Source organism: Alligator sinensis, unplaced genomic scaffold (genome assembly GCF_000455745.1).
Source record: "Alligator sinensis unplaced genomic scaffold, ASM45574v1 scaffold288_1, whole genome shotgun sequence".
NCBI classification, from domain to species: Eukaryota; Metazoa; Chordata; order Crocodylia; family Alligatoridae; genus Alligator; species Alligator sinensis.
Window position 1 is genome coordinate 159,504 of NW_005841876.1, and position 19,170 is coordinate 178,673.

General features: G+C 45.3%; 1 protein-coding gene across 1 annotated transcript in view; it reads left to right on the forward strand.

Annotated features, from left to right (window-relative positions):
• The window catches only part of MYO16 (myosin XVI), a 418,223-nt gene that overhangs the window by 125,043 nt on the left and 274,010 nt on the right, over nt 1-19,170 (forward strand). Inside the window, exon 11 of the mRNA XM_006017262.3 lies at nt 9,816-9,921. Within this exon, the coding sequence (XP_006017324.1) occupies nt 9,816-9,921 (106 nt within the window). The remainder of the gene's footprint in view (nt 1-9,815; nt 9,922-19,170) is intronic.

A 19,170-nucleotide genomic window follows, 5' to 3' on the forward strand; every position in this document is an offset into this window, starting at 1 on the left:
TTGTAATGTGAAAAAAGGTTTTCAGAAATCAGGTAGATTATTGTATGTCATAAAGTCAGTATCACGGTTTAATCCTTGATTCTAAGGCATATCAGAATAAGTATTTGGATTACTAACTGGCAAATCTGGAAACATTTTGAGTTCAGGTGTGTATCCAAAAATTTACTAAATATTCTGGGTTTATCTGATTCTCTTTAGCTTTCAAAGTTGCTTGAAAGTCTTAGATGAATAAGCTTTATTATTAGATTTCCAGCCCTTCTGCAAATATTGAAAAAATAATCTTTTTGTATTATATGTTTGCAGTTCAGGCTATCATACTTTCTAGGGAACCAAAAAGTAAAATTTATGTAAAAGCATATCTTTTAAAAAAAATCCAGTTTATTTTAGTAGTAGACAAAAGTTAAATTCAAATGCTCCTTCACTGTGCAGAGACATAATATAGAATTTCTTTGAGGTGTCATTGTTCTATTAAAATTCAAAATTATATTGTGCTTTGCAGGTCTCATGCATTTAAATATCCAGAGAGACTCCAGGGACTGTAAGCATTTTTCATCCTGACATGTTGACAAACAGTTGGATACTGAATTATATGGCTGTCACTGTTCATTGACTTCCTTTGTTTTTGTCCATTTTAAGCACTTGCAAAATGCCAGTGAAAATAGTACTTCTTTGTCTGTAAGGACTTGGCAATGTTCATGTAACCTCTAGTTGTAAGAGGAGCTTTGATAAATAAAAGTAGCTGTTTGTTAGTTCAGAAACAGTCAGAACAGGATCCTCAATGTGGGAGGTAAGAATGATTAAGCCCTTTAAAAGCAGCAGTTGACATATACAACATATTTCACATGCTCTCTCTATATCAAAATATTTAGGTTTCTGTTAAAGGAACATCAGGTAAAATTTATTTCAGTTTACAAGGAAAAAACAAGTTAATTTGAGATGTTCTCCCTGCATGTTAAGTTTCCCAAAAAAGTAGCTCTGGTTACAAGGGCTATTCCATTTGCAGATGATGGACATATCATTGAACAGAAACCAAGTGTACATGGACATAGTCGTCATAACTAGCTCTTGGTGATTTCACGTATTAGAATTTGACACACTGATTGTGCAACAATTTTTTTTTCACTTACATCACCTATATTGGGCCTGTTTTGAAATAGGAGAGAGGGTCCATAGAGAATTTTTTTTACAGAAGTGAAGTTTTGTTAAAAGAAAAAAAAAGATTTTTTATTAATTTTGTTATTAATATTGAAAAACAAACTATTCCAAGAGATAAATATTTCTATTCAAATAGCCCTATGATGCATTGTTCTGTTAAATATATTGCTTGGTGGAAGTTAGAGTTGGTGCCTTATATTCCCATTCAATTCTCTGGACTAAATTCTGGTCCAACTACAACTTCCATAGGGTTCTACCAGAATTCCTGGGGATGCTGCAGCCTGAGAGATGAAGTCTTGTTAGAGCGCATAAAGCACCTAAATTATGACTCCTATGATGCAATGTAGCACTTCTATAAAAAGTTTCAAGTATGTGACACTGGGGATTTACATTAATGTGACACTAGGAATGTCTACACGTACATTAACGTGCTGTTGTTATGGCAGCCAGGGTTTCATAGATTTCATAGATATTAGGGTTGGAAGGGACCTTGGAAAATCATTGAGTCCAGCCCCAGGGGCAGGAAGTCAGCTGGGGTCACAGGATCTCAACAATACACATCCAATTGACTCTTAAAGGAGTCCAGAGTAGGTGCTTGCACCACCTCTGTAAACAGGTTGTTCCAGGCCTTGGGGTCTTGGAAAGAAAAGAAGTTATTCCTTACGTCCAGTCTGAAATGGTTTGTGACCATTTGACCTTGTCATCCCCCGGGGCACTCTGGTGAACAAGTGCTCCCCCAGATCCTGATTTACACCCCTTATAGACTCATAGGCAGCCACTAAGTCACCCCTGAGCCTGTGTTTTTCCAGGCTGAAGAGTCCCATAGCTCTCAACCTCTCATCATAAGACCTGTTTTCCTGCCCTCTGATCATGCGCGTGGCTCTCCTCTGGACTCTCTCAAGCTTCTCCACATCCTTTTTAAATTGCAGAGCCCAGAATTAGATGCAGTACTCTAGTTGCGGCCTCACCAAGGCCAAGTACAGTGGGAGGATGACATCCTGGGATTTGCTAGAAAGCATCTATGGATGCAAGCCAGAGTTTTGGTTGCTTTGCCGGCTGCAACATCACATTGGTGGCTCATATTCATGTTGTGGTCAATCATGGCCCGCAAATACCTTTCGGCTGTGGTGCTAGCAAGCGTAGCACTGCCAAGCCTATAAGCATGCTGTGGGTTTTTCTTCCCAAGGTGGAGTACTTTGCACTTTTTGGTGTTGAAGGCCATCAAGTTTTCATCTGCCCATTTTCTGAGCCTGTCAAGGTCAGCCTGGATCACCATCCTGTCCTCGGGTATGGACGCTGTACCCCAAAGTTTGGTGTCATCAGCAAACTTGGCCAGTCCGCTTCTGATGCCAATGTCCACATCATTAATGAAGATGTTGAAAAGAATAGGCCCAAGGAGGGTGTCTTGGGGGATCCCACTGGTCACGGCACATCACAGTGATTGACTTCCATTAACTAACACTCTCTGAGTCTCACCTCAGAGCCATCTCCTCAGCCAGTGGACTGTGATGTAGCTGAGGCCATAGTTGGCCAGTTTTTCTATGAGATGATCATGGCGTACCAGATCAAAAGCCTTTTTTAAAATCAAGATATCCACTAGTTCCCTGCATAGCCAAGGGGACTGTTGTGCCCTTTTGCTGCCTTTCCTCCGAGATGGATAGACATTGCTTGAGCTTCCAGGATCGCTCCCTTGAGGAGCAACCACTCTTCCTGAACTCCCCTCCCCTTTGGGTTGTGGTCCCTTAGGGCCTCAGCAACAAGCCTCCTGAGCTTGTCAAAGTCAGCTTGCCTGAAGTTGAGGACTTCTGCTTTGCTGACTGACTTGCCAGCTTTATGGTGGATGGTGAAGGTGATCAGCTCATGGTCGCTGTCTCCCAGCTTTCCTTAGATCATTAGGTCACTGATTAAGTCATCCACCATTGCCAGTAACAGGTCGAGTAGTGCTTTGCCTCTCGTTGGCCCATAGACTTCTTGAGTCAGATAGAGCTCATCCACACACATGAGGAAGCTTTGCGACCATTCAGATGTGGCCGAGTGCTCTTCCCACAAGATATCAGGGTAGTTGAAATCTCCCATGACAACCACACACTGAGAATGTGCAGCCTCAGCCAGTTTCGTAGTGAATTCCTGGTCATGCTCTTGATCCTAGCTAGGAGGTCCATAGTAGACTCCTACCATTGTGTCCCCTGTGCCTTGTTCACCACAGATTTTGACCCAGGGAGTCTCCAATCATCCACCCTGGCTGCCAATGTCAGCTTGCAGGGACACGTATCTTTACTTGACATAGAGAGCTACCCCCAACTCCTTTTGTCTGCACAATCTCTCCTGTACAAGGTATACCTAACAGTCATAGATGGAGTCCCTAAGAGATCATAATCCTTTTTGTCAAACAGGAGGACCAGTTCCACCTGTGTGTTCCTCAAGCTCCTGGCATTGGTGTACAGGCATGTAAGTGTCTCATTGGGGGCCCTTGCCTTCCCTACAGGTTGCTCTGGGGCTGGGGAAGGGGTGGGTTCCCTTGAGTGCCTTAGCCTGCTGGGTTTACAAAAGCTACCCAGTGGGCTTGCAGTGACAGTAGTCACCCCTTCCCCTGGTGGGCTCAGTTTAAAGCCTGGTCAAGCAGGTCAGAAAGTCTGGCTGAGAGGAGCCTCCTCCCCAGAGGAGTGAGGTGGAAGCCATCTCTTCCCAGCAGCCCACTGCCTCTCTCATCAAAGAGTAGACTATGATTGTAGAAGCCGAAGCCTTCATAATGACTCCAGTGCTGCAGTCTTTGGTTGACTACCTCGATCCATCTCTCCCTCCTCAGCCCATGACCCACAACCAGGAGAAGCAAGGAAAAGGCCACCTGTGCCCCCAACCCCCTAAGCCCTTCTCCCAGAGCCCTGTAGTCTCTCATGACCTGGCTGGGATTGCTCCGAGCCATGTCATTCATGCCCACATGGATAAGGAGCATAGGGTAGTGGTTAGCATAAGGAGCATAGGTAGTAGCAGACCTCCCAGGCTAAGGGGTTGGGTGGCAGATTGCCCCCTCATTCCCCCTCAGGAGGGATTTTCCCACAATGACCACTGTGTTTCATCTGAGAGAGAGTAGAGATGGGTGATCCTCCCTTGCCTGCAGGAGCTGGCATCTCTGCAGGCTCTACTGGGGCTGCAAGAGTACCTGTTGCAAAGCCCCAGAGGCAAGGGGAACTTGGTGTGGTGGGCAGGCCTTGGGGCCCTTGACCACCTTGGTCCAACCCCCTGGTTGGACAGTATGGGAGATTCCCAAGTCCTCCCTCATCCTGGAAGGTGGCCTTGGTCTACCCTCTGCCTCCAGGGGGTGAAGGGCCTGGCAGTAGGAATCTATCTGCTGCTTGCTATCCCTGATGGCACACAGTCTCTGGACTGCAGTCTGGAACTCCTCTATCTGAGACTCCAAAGTGGAGCAAATCCCTCAAGGGGAGGTGGCAATGCTCCCGGTACCATGAACCTGGAAATGTGCCAGGCAGCCCCCCACAGCCGAGAGCCAGAGGCTCCGTCTGCATGGAGCCCAGAACCCTGGGTTCCATCTGGGTGGAGGCCTCTGAAGTGCCAGAGGGGGAGGCTGCAGACTACAAGGGGAACCTTAGGGTGCAGCGTGTGCCCATCTGTATCATGCCACTGGTAGTCCAGCTACTGATAGGACTGCCTTCCCTGAGCCTCCTGCGCAAACTCCCATGCTAAACTCATGTGCCAGGCCCAGAAGTGCACCTATTTGCATGTCCTGTTTGCGAGGCTCTGGTCATGTGGCTCCCTGGTGGGGCTGGGCGAAGTAGGATCTGCAGGGAGGCTTGACCCTCCTCGGCTCCACTCAGCTGCCTCCCCACAGCTGGCCTATGTCCCTCCCACCACGGGCCCCTGCTTATCTGCAGGCAGGCCAGGGCTCATCAGGTGTCCTGGGGTCACTTGGGGGGTCCCTGGGCTCGTGGGGGTGCAACGGGCTTTCACCCGTGCATCTCGCACCGGAGCCGGGACCAAAGTGTGGCTTCTGCCATTGCTGGGCCCTTTTTAAACTGTGCGTACGCGCAGAAGGGCCCACTGGTTCTTTGGGTAAATCTGATATCTTTTATTAGACCAACTCAGATACTTGGAAAAATTCTTTTTGTGAGCTTTCAGGTATAAGTACCCTTTGTCAGGCTGAAGAAGCATCTGCAGTAGATCTGTGCTCTTCCTAGATGCAATAATAAAGAAACCAGAGGCTGGTATGCATGTGAGAAAGCCAGTGAGAAAGTCAGCGAAAATGTAAATTGTGGTAGTTAATGGGTGAGAGACAGGAAGGGGTGGTGGGACAGGGGAATGAATGTAGCTTGTAAATAGTAGAGAGATACCTGGAGAGTCAGGTGTTAGGCAGGTTATAATGTGTCATGAAGCCAATGTCTATACTGTATCCAGTAGGTTGAGGAAGTGACGTTTGTAGCCTCATCTGTGAGAGGTGTTTTGTAAATTCCCTTTGAGGACTAGAACTGAGAGATTGGAGAGAGAGTGGTTTTCTTGTGAGAAATGAGCCCCCACAAGTAATGTGGTATTTTTGTCTTTGGTAGATTGTCTTTGATAGATTTTCAGTGTGTGTTCATTCTGGTAAACAGTTGTTGTTGGGCTTCTCCTACATATTTTCCATCAGGGCATTTGGTGCACTGGATGAGATATATTACATTTCTGGAGGTGCAGGAGTAGGATCCAGGAATGTTGATGGTTCTGTTGTGGGGTGTAGTAATTGTGGGGGTGGTGGAAATATGTTGACAGGTTTTACATTTCTTGTCAAGGCATGGTGTGGATCCATTCAGTGAGTTTTGGGTCGTAGGAAGTTTGCTTCTGGGGCTGAGGTTGGTAAGATTTGGTGCTTGTTTAAAGGTTAGGATGGGTTGTTCTGTGAATATCTCTTTAAGAATTTTGTCGTCTTCTAGTATGGGTTTCAATTGCTTGAGGATTTTCTGTATAGGTTCCAGAGGGGGATGATATATCATAACCAGTGGTGTGTGATTCATGAGGTGTTTTCCTTCTGTACGGTAGCAGTTCTTTACATGTTATCCAGGTGGCTCTTTCAAAAGTGAGATTTATCTCTCTGGAAGAGTGTCCTTGTTGAGTGAAATCCCTTTTGAGATTTTAGAGGTGATGATAATGGGTATTCTCCTCCATGTAAATGCAGTGTTATTGGAGGGCTTGGCTGTATATTACAGTTTTCTTGGTGTGTTTAGGGTGATTGCTGGTTCTGTGCAGATATGTATGTTGGTCCGTGGGTTTCTTGTATGTGGTGGTCTATATTTTACCCTTCTGGATAGTGATCCTCATGTCAAAAAAGGAAATATTAGTGCTGGAGTATTCAAGAAATAGTCTGATGGAGGGGTGGTGATCAAGAGGGATTCTGGTTTTCCCTGATTAAAAAAAAATCCCACTCCTCTTCCTCACAAACTGAGTAGTATGACGGTTTTGTGTCTACTATCCTAGTTGCCTTCATCCTGGTGTATCCATTTGCTCCAATGCAGGTTGGCTACCCTCCCACTTAAGTGTGAAGTTACATACATTAAGGATGAAGTTACACACATTACACTTAGACCATACTAAATCTGTAGAATGTTAAGCAATGTTAAAGTTAGAACATGCTGTGAGCAGTTACACGTTAGTTGATGCCATTTCTTGCCTGTATAGCTCTGATTTCCCACTAGAGGGCTAGCAAGCAGGAGCCAGGATACCTAGGATTTACCCCTGCTTGGGAGGGATGTGGGAAGGGTGGGGCTGTAAGCAGTGCATCCACAGATGCTGAAGGACTGAAGTTACCCTAACATAACTGCGGCTAGTAAAGCGACCAAAATGCTGGCTTGCATCCATAGATGCTTCTCAAGCAAATCCCGGGATGTCACTCTCCCCTTGTACTAGGCCTTGGTGAGGCCGCAGCTGGAGTACTACGTCCAGTTTTGGGCTCCACAATTCAAAAAGGATGTGGAGAAGCTTGAGAGAGTCCAGAGGAGAGCCACGTGCATGATCAGAGGTCAGGAAAACAGACCTTACGACGACACGCTGAGAGCTATGGGGCTCTTTAGCCTGGAAAAGCGCAGGCTCAGGGGTGATCTGATGGCTACCTATAAGTTTATCAGGGATGACCACCAATATCTGGGGGAATGTTTGTTCACCAGAGCGCCCCAAGGGATGACGAGGTTGAACGGTTATAAACTACTGCAAGACAGTTTCAGGCTGGACATAAGGAAGAATTTCTTTACTGTCCGAGTCCCACGGTCTGGAATATCCTGCCATCGGAGGTGGTTCAAGCACCTACATTGAACACCTTCAAGAAAAAAATGGATGCTTATCTTGCTGGGATCCTATGACCCCAGCTGACTTCCTGCCTTTGGGCAGGGGGCTGGACTCCATGATCTTCCCAGGTCCCTTCCAGCCCTAATGTCTATGAAATCTATGAAAAAAGAGATGCTTGAGGGGGAACATGATAATGGTTTACAAAATACTAAATGGCAAGGGTAAAGTAAATAGGGATTTATTACTTTCAGTCTCTTACAATACAAGAACTTACAAAATGCAACTAGTAAGTACCAAGTTTGAAACTAACAAAAGGAATTTATTTTTCACACACCATATGATTAAACTGTGAAACTGATTGATACCAGATGTTGTGGAAGCTGAGAGTTTAGCCACATTAAAAAATGGATTAGACAGCCCTTTTCTTAGAGGAAAAGGGCTTCAGTCGCTATTGATCATGGGAGTTAAGGATACAGCCTCTGAATCAAAACTTCCTAGACCTCAAATGCTGGAGGCTACAAGTGAAAGAAGAACAGTGGAAAAAAACCTGGTCATACCCAGTTTACTCTCCCTTTGAGCATCTACTCTCTGGCACTATATGACAGAATACTAGGCAAGATGGACCAATGGTCTGACCCAGTAAATGGTGATTCTTATGTTTTTATGGTCGTAGTGGTTAGTCACTATAGTAGTGTCTATTATAGACAACTAGCTGAAGAGAGCTAGTCATATGTCTACTCTTTGCTATAGAGTAAAATTTAGGTAAATGTTTCCATATTCCATTACTCCATCTACATGTCCTCACTCTTACTCTCCTTCCAAGGATCATTTTCTAAAAAGAATGAAATACAGAGACTCCTTTCTTTTACTTTACTGATATCTGGCATGATTCTTGCATGAAAAGAAAGAATTCAGGACCAATATTCTTACCTTCACTTCTTCCTGTTGATCATACATTTATGGAAGCGAAACAGCTGGTTAATTCATCAAAGCCTCAGTTTCATCATCTTTTGGGATACAGTTTAGGATGTAACTCTTTGATCAGGTTTTGACCCAAAAAATAAAACATCTATATACTTTGAAAGTCTTCATTATGCTAATTCTGAGACAGGCCTAGGGACTTTTAATAGATCTTTTGTAAAAAGTGAAAGTTACAACAAGAATTTTTATTAGCTACACTCGAACATTTGTTCTAATTCTCCAATTTGTAGCAAAGATTTGATGGAAAAAAGAAAAAACAACGATGCTGGAAAGTTATTCTTTACCACTACAAGGAAATGAACTGTGGGGTTAAGCAAACTAAATAAAAATCATTGGACTATTACATTCTAATGTTAGGGCTTTTTCAAACATCTGTTTTATAATGGAAAAATTTGGCTGACAGATATTAAACCCTAAAACAGGATTTGGGAAAAGTCTGGAAGATACCTGGGTCTGATTCTCAGAAGTGTCAACACATGCCACTCTTCTTCACTTGACTTGAACTTTGGCTTCAAAGAACATCTGAAGACCTTTTTAATCACTAGTTTCCTCCACCGTTTAAAAAGACTGGAGCGCCACTGTTCATAGTCTGATTGATAACCTGTATGGTCATAACATAGAACCTAATTGATTTTCTCTGTGAAAAAGAGGATCTGTATTTTGAACTGGTAAGAAATGTATGTATGTATTTTTTGCAAAATGGCAACCTTGGGACTACCAGGTTCATCTAAAAATAGCAATCTTGGGATTTAGATTGTCTCAGTCTTCTAAGTGGCCTTCATGTATCCTTTTAAAAATTTGCCAGATAATTCAGGTAAGGCTGAAGTATTAGAAATGATTCAGAGAAGGCAACAGTGTTTAATGCCTTTTGTACTTCAGTTTTCACAAACAGTTGAAGTTTTACTCAAATCTCAATAAATCTTAACTGGTTTAGACACGTCACCTTTAGTCCCCATTATCCTCATTCCCACTGGTTGGTGGAAAACCTTATGAAGTGCTTACTAAAAGGCAACAGATTCAGATTATGATCTGTATTTAGTTTCAGACAGTTTGGAGTAGGTTTGACCACTTTGTTGGACTTACTAAAATATAAATGTAATGAGACATGAAAGAAGGGCTGAGAGCGTTAGCTTTTGATTGGCTTTGTGCTATTCTGAGGGACAAGGAGAAAGCCATGTTTCTATCTGTCAGTGCTGATAAAAAGCCACTTTTTATATTGGCTTATTTTTATTTAACATGCATAATTATCCTTATTTAATATCCACATTAGCATCCATTATTATGAACAGATCTTTTTTTCTGGAATTAGGGGTACCAGAGGTTGTGAATAACATAAAATATCAGACATGAGATTTAAACAGTGGGATTTTCTCTCTCTCTCTCTCTCTCCAACCTCCCTGATCTTTCTGCAGTGGAGAAAGTGGTTCTGGGAAAACTGAAGCCTGCAAACAAATTGTGAAGCACCTAACGTGCAGATCCAGTTCCAGCAGGTGTACCTTTGATTCAAAGATAAAACATGTAAGTTGTGTTTTGAGCAGTCTTAGAATGTGACACATACCCATGCTTTGAATGAGCAGGGACATTTTTTAATTTTACATTTTTCTTTAGGAATGCTTATATAGGACTTTTTGCCAAGCTATTTAAGTCACTGTGAGACTGACTTGATTGAAAGTATATCAAACCTACACTAAGCTGACATGCTTTTTAGTCCTTTTAATTTTCCTTCTTGCTCTACTCATGGAAAGACTTTCATAACATCACAGTGCTTCTTATTAAATACAGTTGAGTGTCAATTATCTGAAAACCGTTTATCAAAACCATTTAATCAGGCATCTGAATGCAGGACATGTTGCCAACCTGAGTGGTACAAATTAAAGCACTGGCAACTTAGAAGAAAGGGAGCTGCTTCAACCAAAGGTATAGCCAGGGAGTTCTGCATGTGGGGCAGCTGCATGATGCCCAGGGCAGCACTGCCTATTGCAGTGACACAATCAGCTGCTGGTGTGGTTGTGGCCGTGTTGTGCCCAGATTACACCCCCTTCTCCCAGTTATGCTACAGGTTTCAAACACTAAAAAGAAAACAATTAAAGTAACAAGCTAACAAAAGGTGAATCTGGTACCCAACTTGCTTTAGTACAGTGGAGAATGTTCACTTAATGCACATTTCATTAACCAAACAATTGGATTTTATGAATTAGGGCAGATACTTGCCACTCCACTCCATTCTAATTGCCTTCAGTAACTAAAGTATCTCTTTATTTTGTGGTGGTGTCCAGTGTGGCAATTGAAATGAAGTATAGCAACTACTATAGTATCATGAAAACTATTATATGGGAGAAAGTGGGAAGATTTTTAAGGATAATTGATGCAAATTGATGATATATGCAGTATCATTACCATGCTCTAACTGAAGTGTTAATTTACAAAAGTATGATTTAAACGTTATTATCTTGACAATATGTCAGAACCCCATTAAACTAAAACAATATAGCTTTATTCATTCAATAGAAACTAATCATGAATTTTCTTTTTTAAAACTCATATATTTTTATTTTTAGAAACCAATTTAGCTCAGTTATCATTAAATGTTGTAAGCCAATTTGTTTTTGCCATTATACCAAAGGGAACTGCTAAAAAATAAATAAGGACAAATAATGGCCCATTCTTTGAAAATAAGGAAATACATTTATAATGCAGACAAAGATTTATTAATTTGACTTTGCTTCCCACCTCCTTTCCATATCTGAACTGAATTCTTCCTAGTGTGTGTCAGGAAGCTGACTGTGTGTCTAGGATACAGAATTTATCTCCTTGACAGTACATTCAGGGATTGGGGGGAGGTTCTCATTTGACTGGACACTGCAACTCACTGATGCATTAAATTGTCATAGCAATCATACTAGCACTATAGTTCAGAATGACATTCCCAAACATTAATAACCATTCTAAATCCCATTCAAAATCACCTTTTGCACTAAACCATCTAATGCTTGATCTCCACTCATAGGTGGAGTAGAATGTTGGCACACTCAATATTGCCATTTTTGAATTCCGAATTTTCTGCTGTAAAACCCCAACTCTTTAGTCTCTTCTAAACTAAGCTCAAACTGTCTTTGTTTTAGAACGCAAGCTTCCCTTGTGCATGGGATGCTTCCCTTGTCCTTCCACTAAACAATGAGATCTTTGTTAATTTTTAAGATTTTTTTCCCAATACTTGAAAAAGATAGACATTATTAACAACACTCTATTTTCTTCCTGAAATAAAAGCTGTCTCCATTCTAGATAAAGTACTGCTGTCAAAGTACAGCTGATGTAAATAGACAGTGCATGAATCAGTGATTATTGAGAGTTGAAAGGCTCCAGATGTGTTAGTGCGCATCTTGTATGCGCATGTTGACAGTGAGCTGAGAGTCTTACTGACGTCTGCTTGAATATTGGAAAACACAGCTGTATTCCTATTTACATTTTATTTTAAAGTAAGTCTGATTACATTGAAATAAGCCTTTGCTTCACTTCACTTTAGTCATAATATGAAAATTGAAATAGGAAAGTTCCCAAAGAAATGCTTACTTTATGTTATTGTACAAAGCAATCTGAATTACTGATGCTACTTTAAAAAAATATGTACTTTAATACAAGTGCAATGAAAGTGTGTTAAGCTTACTATGGGAACTTCAATTCTTTGGTTTAAGCTCTCTAAGTTGATGAAGTATTGACACGTTTGTCTACAAGTAGCACATCATCAGTTCATCATTATATCATCCCCACTACAGAAAGGATGTGGACAAATTGGAGTGTGTCCAGTGGAGGGCAACAAAAATGGTTAGAGGACTGGGGCACCTGATTTATGAGGAGAGGCTGAGGGAACTGGGTTTATTTAGTCTGGAGGGGAGAAGACTGAGGAGGGATTTAATAGCAGCCTTCAACTACTTGAAAGGCATAGATTCAGAGATTCAGAGATGCTAGGGTCGGAAGGGACCTCAATAGATCATCGAGTCCGACCCCCTGCATAGGCAGGAGAGAGTGCTGGGTTCAGATGACCCCAGCTAGATGCTTATCTAACCTCCTCTTGAAGACACCCAGGGTAGGGGAGAGCACCTCACAAAGTTACAAAGTTACAAAGAGGATGGAGCAAGACTGATTTCATTAGTGGTAGATGACAAAATAAGGAGCAATTATTTCAAGTTGCAGCAAGGGAAGTTTATTTTAGATATTAAGAAAAGATTCCTCACTAGAAGGATAATAAAGCATTGGAACAGGTTACCCAGAGGACTTATGGAATCTCCTTCCTTGAAGGTTTTTAAGACTTGGATAGACAAAGCCTTGGCTGGGATGATCTAGCTGGAGATGCTCCTGCTTTGAGTGAGGGGCTGGACTAGATGACTTGGTTAGTAGGGCTGTGAAAAGCTTCAGCAGTCAATTTGCTTCAGAAGAGATTCAGCCCAATTTGGCTACCGAATCTCCAAATCCGAATCAAATCGAGAGACCTATTAAAAGGCCTGAATTGATCCAGAAGCCTCCAAATTTATTCAGAAAATATTCTGTCAGAAAGCAGACATGCAGGAAACAGAAACCTAGAAGAGAGAGGGGGTGGAGGGGGGGAAGACTGCTCTGATATTGACATCTGTAGCTGGCCAGTGACCATGATCTTTACCTGAGTTCCCTTCCAATCACAGTGCTCTGGGGGAGGGATGTAGAAACAACATATAAGGCTGTGTGTGAAGTGATCTGTGCCCTCTCTGGGACTGGCAGTGTCTGAAAGGCTCTGGCTTTCTATCTAGTATCTTGGTAGCTACTAGCTAGCTACTCTCTCTCCTTCTGTGTTTTCCCTGACAGTGTGTCATCACTGTGCACTGCAGGAAAGCACAACATGTATTACAGACACATACACATTTTGCAGCACACCAAGCATTATGAAGTGTGTCAGAAAGGCAGGTGCCAGATCTTCTGGCAGGGGAGGGAGAGGGGGCATAGGAAGAGCTGCAAGTCCCCCCCCCCCACCCCTACATAGACAAATCTATCTGGCAGCAAAAGAAAAGTCTGCTGCTAGTGGGAGCAAGGAGGTGGGAGCACTTAGTGAAGGTGGTGCAATTGCACCACCTTCACTAACACCAGCAATAACCACCAGCAGCAGCATGACAGTCTCCACCCCAATTTCAGTTCCCAGTGAGTTTTCCAGTGCCAGAAGAGGAGCTGGATCTAGGAGCAGTAGAGCTGAGTGCCATAGCAAAGGAAATTCTGGGGAGGGAGGGGGATTCTGATTTTGTGTTCCACACCCCTCAAAATTCCCCTAGAGGCAGGTCTCTTTTGGAAGGCACTTCAGGGGAGGTTGTTGGGGCAGGTGGCTCAGCTCCTCCTGTTGTGTCTCTGCCTGGTGAGGAGGGGGATAAGGCAGAATCCCCACCTGCAACCCAGAAGCAGGTGGGTAGTGTAGTGTGGGATCATTTGGGTTGGCAGATGATCCCAGGTATGTTACCTGCCAGCGCTGCGAAAAGCAGATCAGCTGGGGCAAGGATGAAACATTTCACCACCACAATGATGCTGCTGCATCTCAGGAGGCAGCACCCCCTTACCCTTGCTCCTCCTCAGCCTGGCACCAGTGGGAGTATGCCCCCCAAAAAGTTCCCCTCTCGCTCCAAAGCCCCTGTCCCCAAGAAGCAGAGGCAGGCCACCCTGAACCAGTGGGGGAAAGGCACAGACAAAGTGGGGTGCACTCCCAAGGCAAGCAAGGTCACCCAGGACATTGGGGAGATGCTTGCTCTGGATGGTCAGCCCTTCTCTTTTGTTGAATATTCAGGCAGCTCATGGCACTTGTGGCCTCATCATACCAAGTGTCCACATGCACCACCTTCAGTAGGATGGTGGTATACTCCCTGTATGAGGCATGCAGGGAATACTTGAGGAAGGAGCTGTGCAAGGCAGGGCCTCAGGTAGCTTTACACTTCACCTCGGAAATCTGGAGCAGCCAGGGTGGAGATCACGCCTACCTCTCCCTCACAGGGCACTGGTGTGATCAGTCAGGGCATCAGTGTGCTCTCCTTCAAGCGGAGGTGATGGATGAGTCCCACACGGCAAGGGAAATCATGGTGGCCATGAACCACATGGTGCAGGGGTGGCTCGTCAGGCAGGACGAGCCCACCCATGGGGTTATGGTCACCTACAATGAGGCCAATACAGTAAAGGTGGTATGTGATGCCAACTTTGTTAGCATCTACTGGATGGCACACAAGTTCCACCTCATAGTCACGGATGTCTTGGAGGGGGACAGGACTCCCAGTGATGGCACTGTCACTACCAGCCAGCTCATTTAAAAATGCTGGAAGGTGGTGGGCTACTTCCACCAGAGCATTGGGGGGGGCAAGGTGCTGCAGGACAAAGAGGCAGAGCTGAGCATCCCACAGTACAAAATTATACAGGTTGTGGAGACTCGGTGGAACTCCACATACCTGTTGTTGGAAAAGTCTGATCGAGCAACAGAAGGCCATCTATGAGATGGCCTTGTTTGGAGAGATTGGGATCATTGGCCCCCTTAACAAAACAGAGTGGTATACCATCTCTCAGATCTTGGTGGTCCTCAAGCCCTTCCTTGAGGACTCTGAGAGCCTCCGTGCTGCTGATGCCCTCCTTACCCAGGTGACCCCATAGTGAAGGAGCTTGGGAATGAAATGGAGAAGTTCCAGGGGATCAGTGTTCTTGGCTGGGGCAAACTGCTTTCACCTGAGGTTCAGGCACCGGTGAAGCAGCTGAAGGAGGGTATCAAAAAACAGCTGGATCCATTGCAGTCCAGTATGGTTCATGTGCTGGCTGGCATGTGTGACCCGAGGGTGAAGGGGAGCATCTGCAGCAGCAAAACCCTTGATCACTGGATGGAGGTGCTGGTGAACAGAGTCAGGGAGGCAGAAGGGCAGAGGCAGGGGGACATGGAAGAGGGGTATCTACTTTCCTGTGCCAGCACTCCAAGCATCAGCCAATGTCTTCCACCACAGCTGCTGCCAATGTGGGCCAAGGGCATGGCTTCAGTGTTGGGGCCCAGAGGCACCAGACCCCACCATCAGGCAGGTAGCATGGAGGCCTCAGTGGCTACCTATCTCAGTGAGGATATGGAGTGAGCCACTGCACTGCACTTGGCCTATTGGGCAACCTGCAGCTAGGTGTGGCAGGATCTGGCCACAGTTGTCCGGGAACCACCTGTCCTGTCCACCGACCAGTGTTCCAAGTGAGAGGGTTTTCAGCATTGCTGGTGATGTTGTAACACCCCACCATACCTCCTTGGTTCCTGGTTTGGTGGAGCAGCTGGTGTTCCTGAAGGTGAATTTCCCACTGCTGGGGTTCCCCAATCTCCATCTGTAGACAGAGTGAGTTCCACCCTCCTCACTCCATCAGCACCTATTTCCTTTTTGTTTTAAAACCAGTTAATGCCCTGCTCTCAGAGCTGGAGGTGGCACTCACTGCATCACCAACCAGCAGGGGAAGATCTCCTTGCTGAGCTCCCATGCCAGGATGAACTTGGAGGTCTGGGCTGGGGCTATGGAGAAGGAGGAGGCCCCAGGTCCTGGGCATGACCTAAAACTGCACCCTGCCAGGGTAGGGAGGCCTGGTGGGACAGATGGTGGTGTGGCAGCCCCAGGAAATGTCAAGACTGCTAACCTCCCTCATCAAAGGCAGGTAGGTGGTGCCTGATAACCTGGAGCCACCGCACGCATGCACAGTCCTGGCTGGGGAAAGCCCAGACCTGTAACATCTTTGAAAGTTCTGAGGCTTCCTGGTTGCAGTGAAGTTGTGAGGGTGAGAACAGGCAGGCAGCTCATGGTGGTGTGGCAGCCCCAGGAAATGTCAAGACTGCTAACCTCCCTCATCAAAGGCAGGTAGGTGGTGCCTGATAACCTGGAGCCACCGCACGCATGCACAGTCCTGGCTGGGGAAAGCCCAGACCTGTAACATCTTTGAAAGTTCTGAGGCTTCCTGGTTGCAGTGAAGTTGTGAGGGTGAGAACAGGCAGGCAGCTCAGATCTGACCTGAGCTACCCTTGACTGGTCCATGCTGGGGCCAGGACTCAGAGGAGGGAGTTGAAGGGCCAGGGGCCCACCATGAGGAATGCACAGAGCAAGAGGCTTAGGATTCTGACTGGCGTGAAGGCTGGGTCAGGGCCTAAGGGGGAGCCAAGGGTCCCACAGTGGGGACCACAGCTGGGCGGGGGGGGAGGGGGGTGAAGGATGCAAACTGAGAGGCATAGTCTGCAGCATAGAGGAGGTACAGAGCTGTGGAATGGATGTCACCCCTAGACATCAGGGGCCTAAATGGGCAGCCTTCTGCCTGGGTAACATCTGAATCAGTTTTCCATCAAGGCGTGGCAGGGGAAAGAGGGGTGGGTGGTTGGCCCAGAAACAGGTGGGCAAGCCAAGATCTAACCAGCACTGGGAGGGCCCCCTATTACAAGCTACCATCTCTGCTGCATTCATCCCGCTGTGCCTTAACACGCAAGGCAGACAAGGTTCTTTGGGTCAATCTGATATATTTTATTAGACAAACTGAATAGTTGGAGAAATATATCTTAGCAAGCTTTTGGGTTTAAAAACCCTTCTTCAGGCTGAGGAAACATCTCCATTTGGTGTGTGTGCTTTCCCTGGATGGAATGAATAGTGAATGAATAGTAAAGAAGCCAGAAGCTGGTATGCATGCAAGAAAGCCAGTCAGTGAAAATGTAAATTGAGGTATTAGGTAGTTAGGCACAGGCTGGGAGCAGAGGAGGGGGATGTAGCAGGTAAAAGTGGAGAGGTACCTGGGGAGTCAGATGTTAGGCAGGTTATAGTGCATCATAAATACAATGTTTATATTGAATCCATGAGTTTTTGTATCTAGGAGGTTGACGAAGTGAAGTTCATGGACTTGTCTGTGAAAAGTGTTTTGTAAATTCGCTTTGAGGATCAGGACTGAGAGATTGAGAGAGTGGCTTTCTTGTAAGTAATGTGCCCCCACAGGTAATTGGGTATTCTTGTCTTTAATAGATTTCCAGTGTGCATTCATTCTGGTGCGCAGTTGTTGTTTGGTCTCTCCTACGTATTTTCCATCAGGGCATTTGGTGCACTGAATGAGATATATAATGTTTATGGAGGTGCAGCTGTAAGATCCAGGAATGGTAATGGTTCTGTTGTGAGGTGTAGTAATTGTGGGGGTACTGGAGATTAGGGCTGGGCAAAGCTTCGCTCCCTGATTGGATTCCTTGGAGATTTGGCCTGATTGAGTGGCTGAATCTTCGATTCCAAATCAAACCAAGAGACCCTTTAATCTCTCCAAATCAAATCAGAACCCTCCGCATTGTTTCAGAAAGATTCGGAAAGATTCAGCCATTCAGAAATAGACACAGCTTTAATTGTTTTTTCTACATACCTCAAGGTACCAGGTGGCTTGTGAATGCTGTGATGGTGGGGCAGATGCAACGTCCCACAGGAGTGTGCAGGGCTCCCCAGCGCACTCAGCAGCAGACCTGGAAGCGGACCAGAAGCACTTCCAGTCCAATTCCAGGTCTGCTGGGGAGGGCAGGGGTATGCGGGTCCCCCCCCCCATGCCCTCCTGGCTTGGCAACTGGTGCCTCCTGGGTCTGAGGGGGTACCCGAGGCCCCCCATGGCCTATCGCTGAGCCAGGGGGCCTCCCAGCATACTCCCCAGTGGACCCGGAAGTAGACCAGAAGTACCTCTGGTCCACTTCCAGGTTCACCGCCAAGCATGTGCCTTCCTGCCCCCCCCCCCCCCCCGTGGGACCGCCCCAGCATCATAACATTCACAAGACATGCCTGGTACCTTGAGGTATGTAGAAAAAATATTTGAAGCTGTGTCTATGGCCGAATCGCTGAGTCTCTGAATCAGCATCAAATCTTCAGATTTGGATTCAGCCAAATCGACTGGGGACAGTGATCCGAATCAATCGAATCACTGTCCCTGATTTGGGCTGAATCTGAATCCGAATCGAATGCGGCCCGTTTCACATACCACTACTGGAGATATGTTGGCAGGTTTTGAATTTCTTGTTATTGCATGGTCTGGATCCATTCGGTGTGTTTTGGGCTGTAGGAAGTTTGCTTCTGGTGATAAGGTTAGCGGGGTTCAGTGCTTGTTTGAATTTACAAAATACTTTTCACAGATGAGCCTATGAACTTCACTTCATTGACCTCCTAGATACAAAAACTCATGGACTCAATATAGACATTGGATATATGACACACTACAACCTGCCTGACATCTGACTCCCCAGGTACCTCTCCACTTTTACCTGCTACATCCCCCTCCTCTGCCCCACCCCCCAGCCTAATTCTCAACCCCTGACACCTTAATTTACATTTTCACTGACTAGCTGGCTTGCATGCATACCAGCCTCTGGCTTCTTCACTAATCATTCCATCCAGGAAAAGCACACACATCAACTGCAGCTGCTTCCTCAGCCTGATGAAAGGTTTTTAAAATCAAAAGCTTGCTAAGATATATTTCTCCAACTATTCAGTTGGTCTCATAAAATATATCAGATTGACCTGAAGAACCTTGACTACCTATGTCCTTAGACCAACAAGGCTACAACGTGCACCCCTTAACACACACAAGTGATACGAGTTTTGTTTTCAACAGTTTGAGGGGCACTTCCACAGAAACGCCTGCACCTATCTCCTTGAAACCTGGCAGGCTTCATGCACTCAGAAGGGGCTACCATCCCTGCTGTTTTCATCTGAACCAGCAGGAAAATGACAAAGTTGTAGGTATTTTAGTGATTCCCCATTA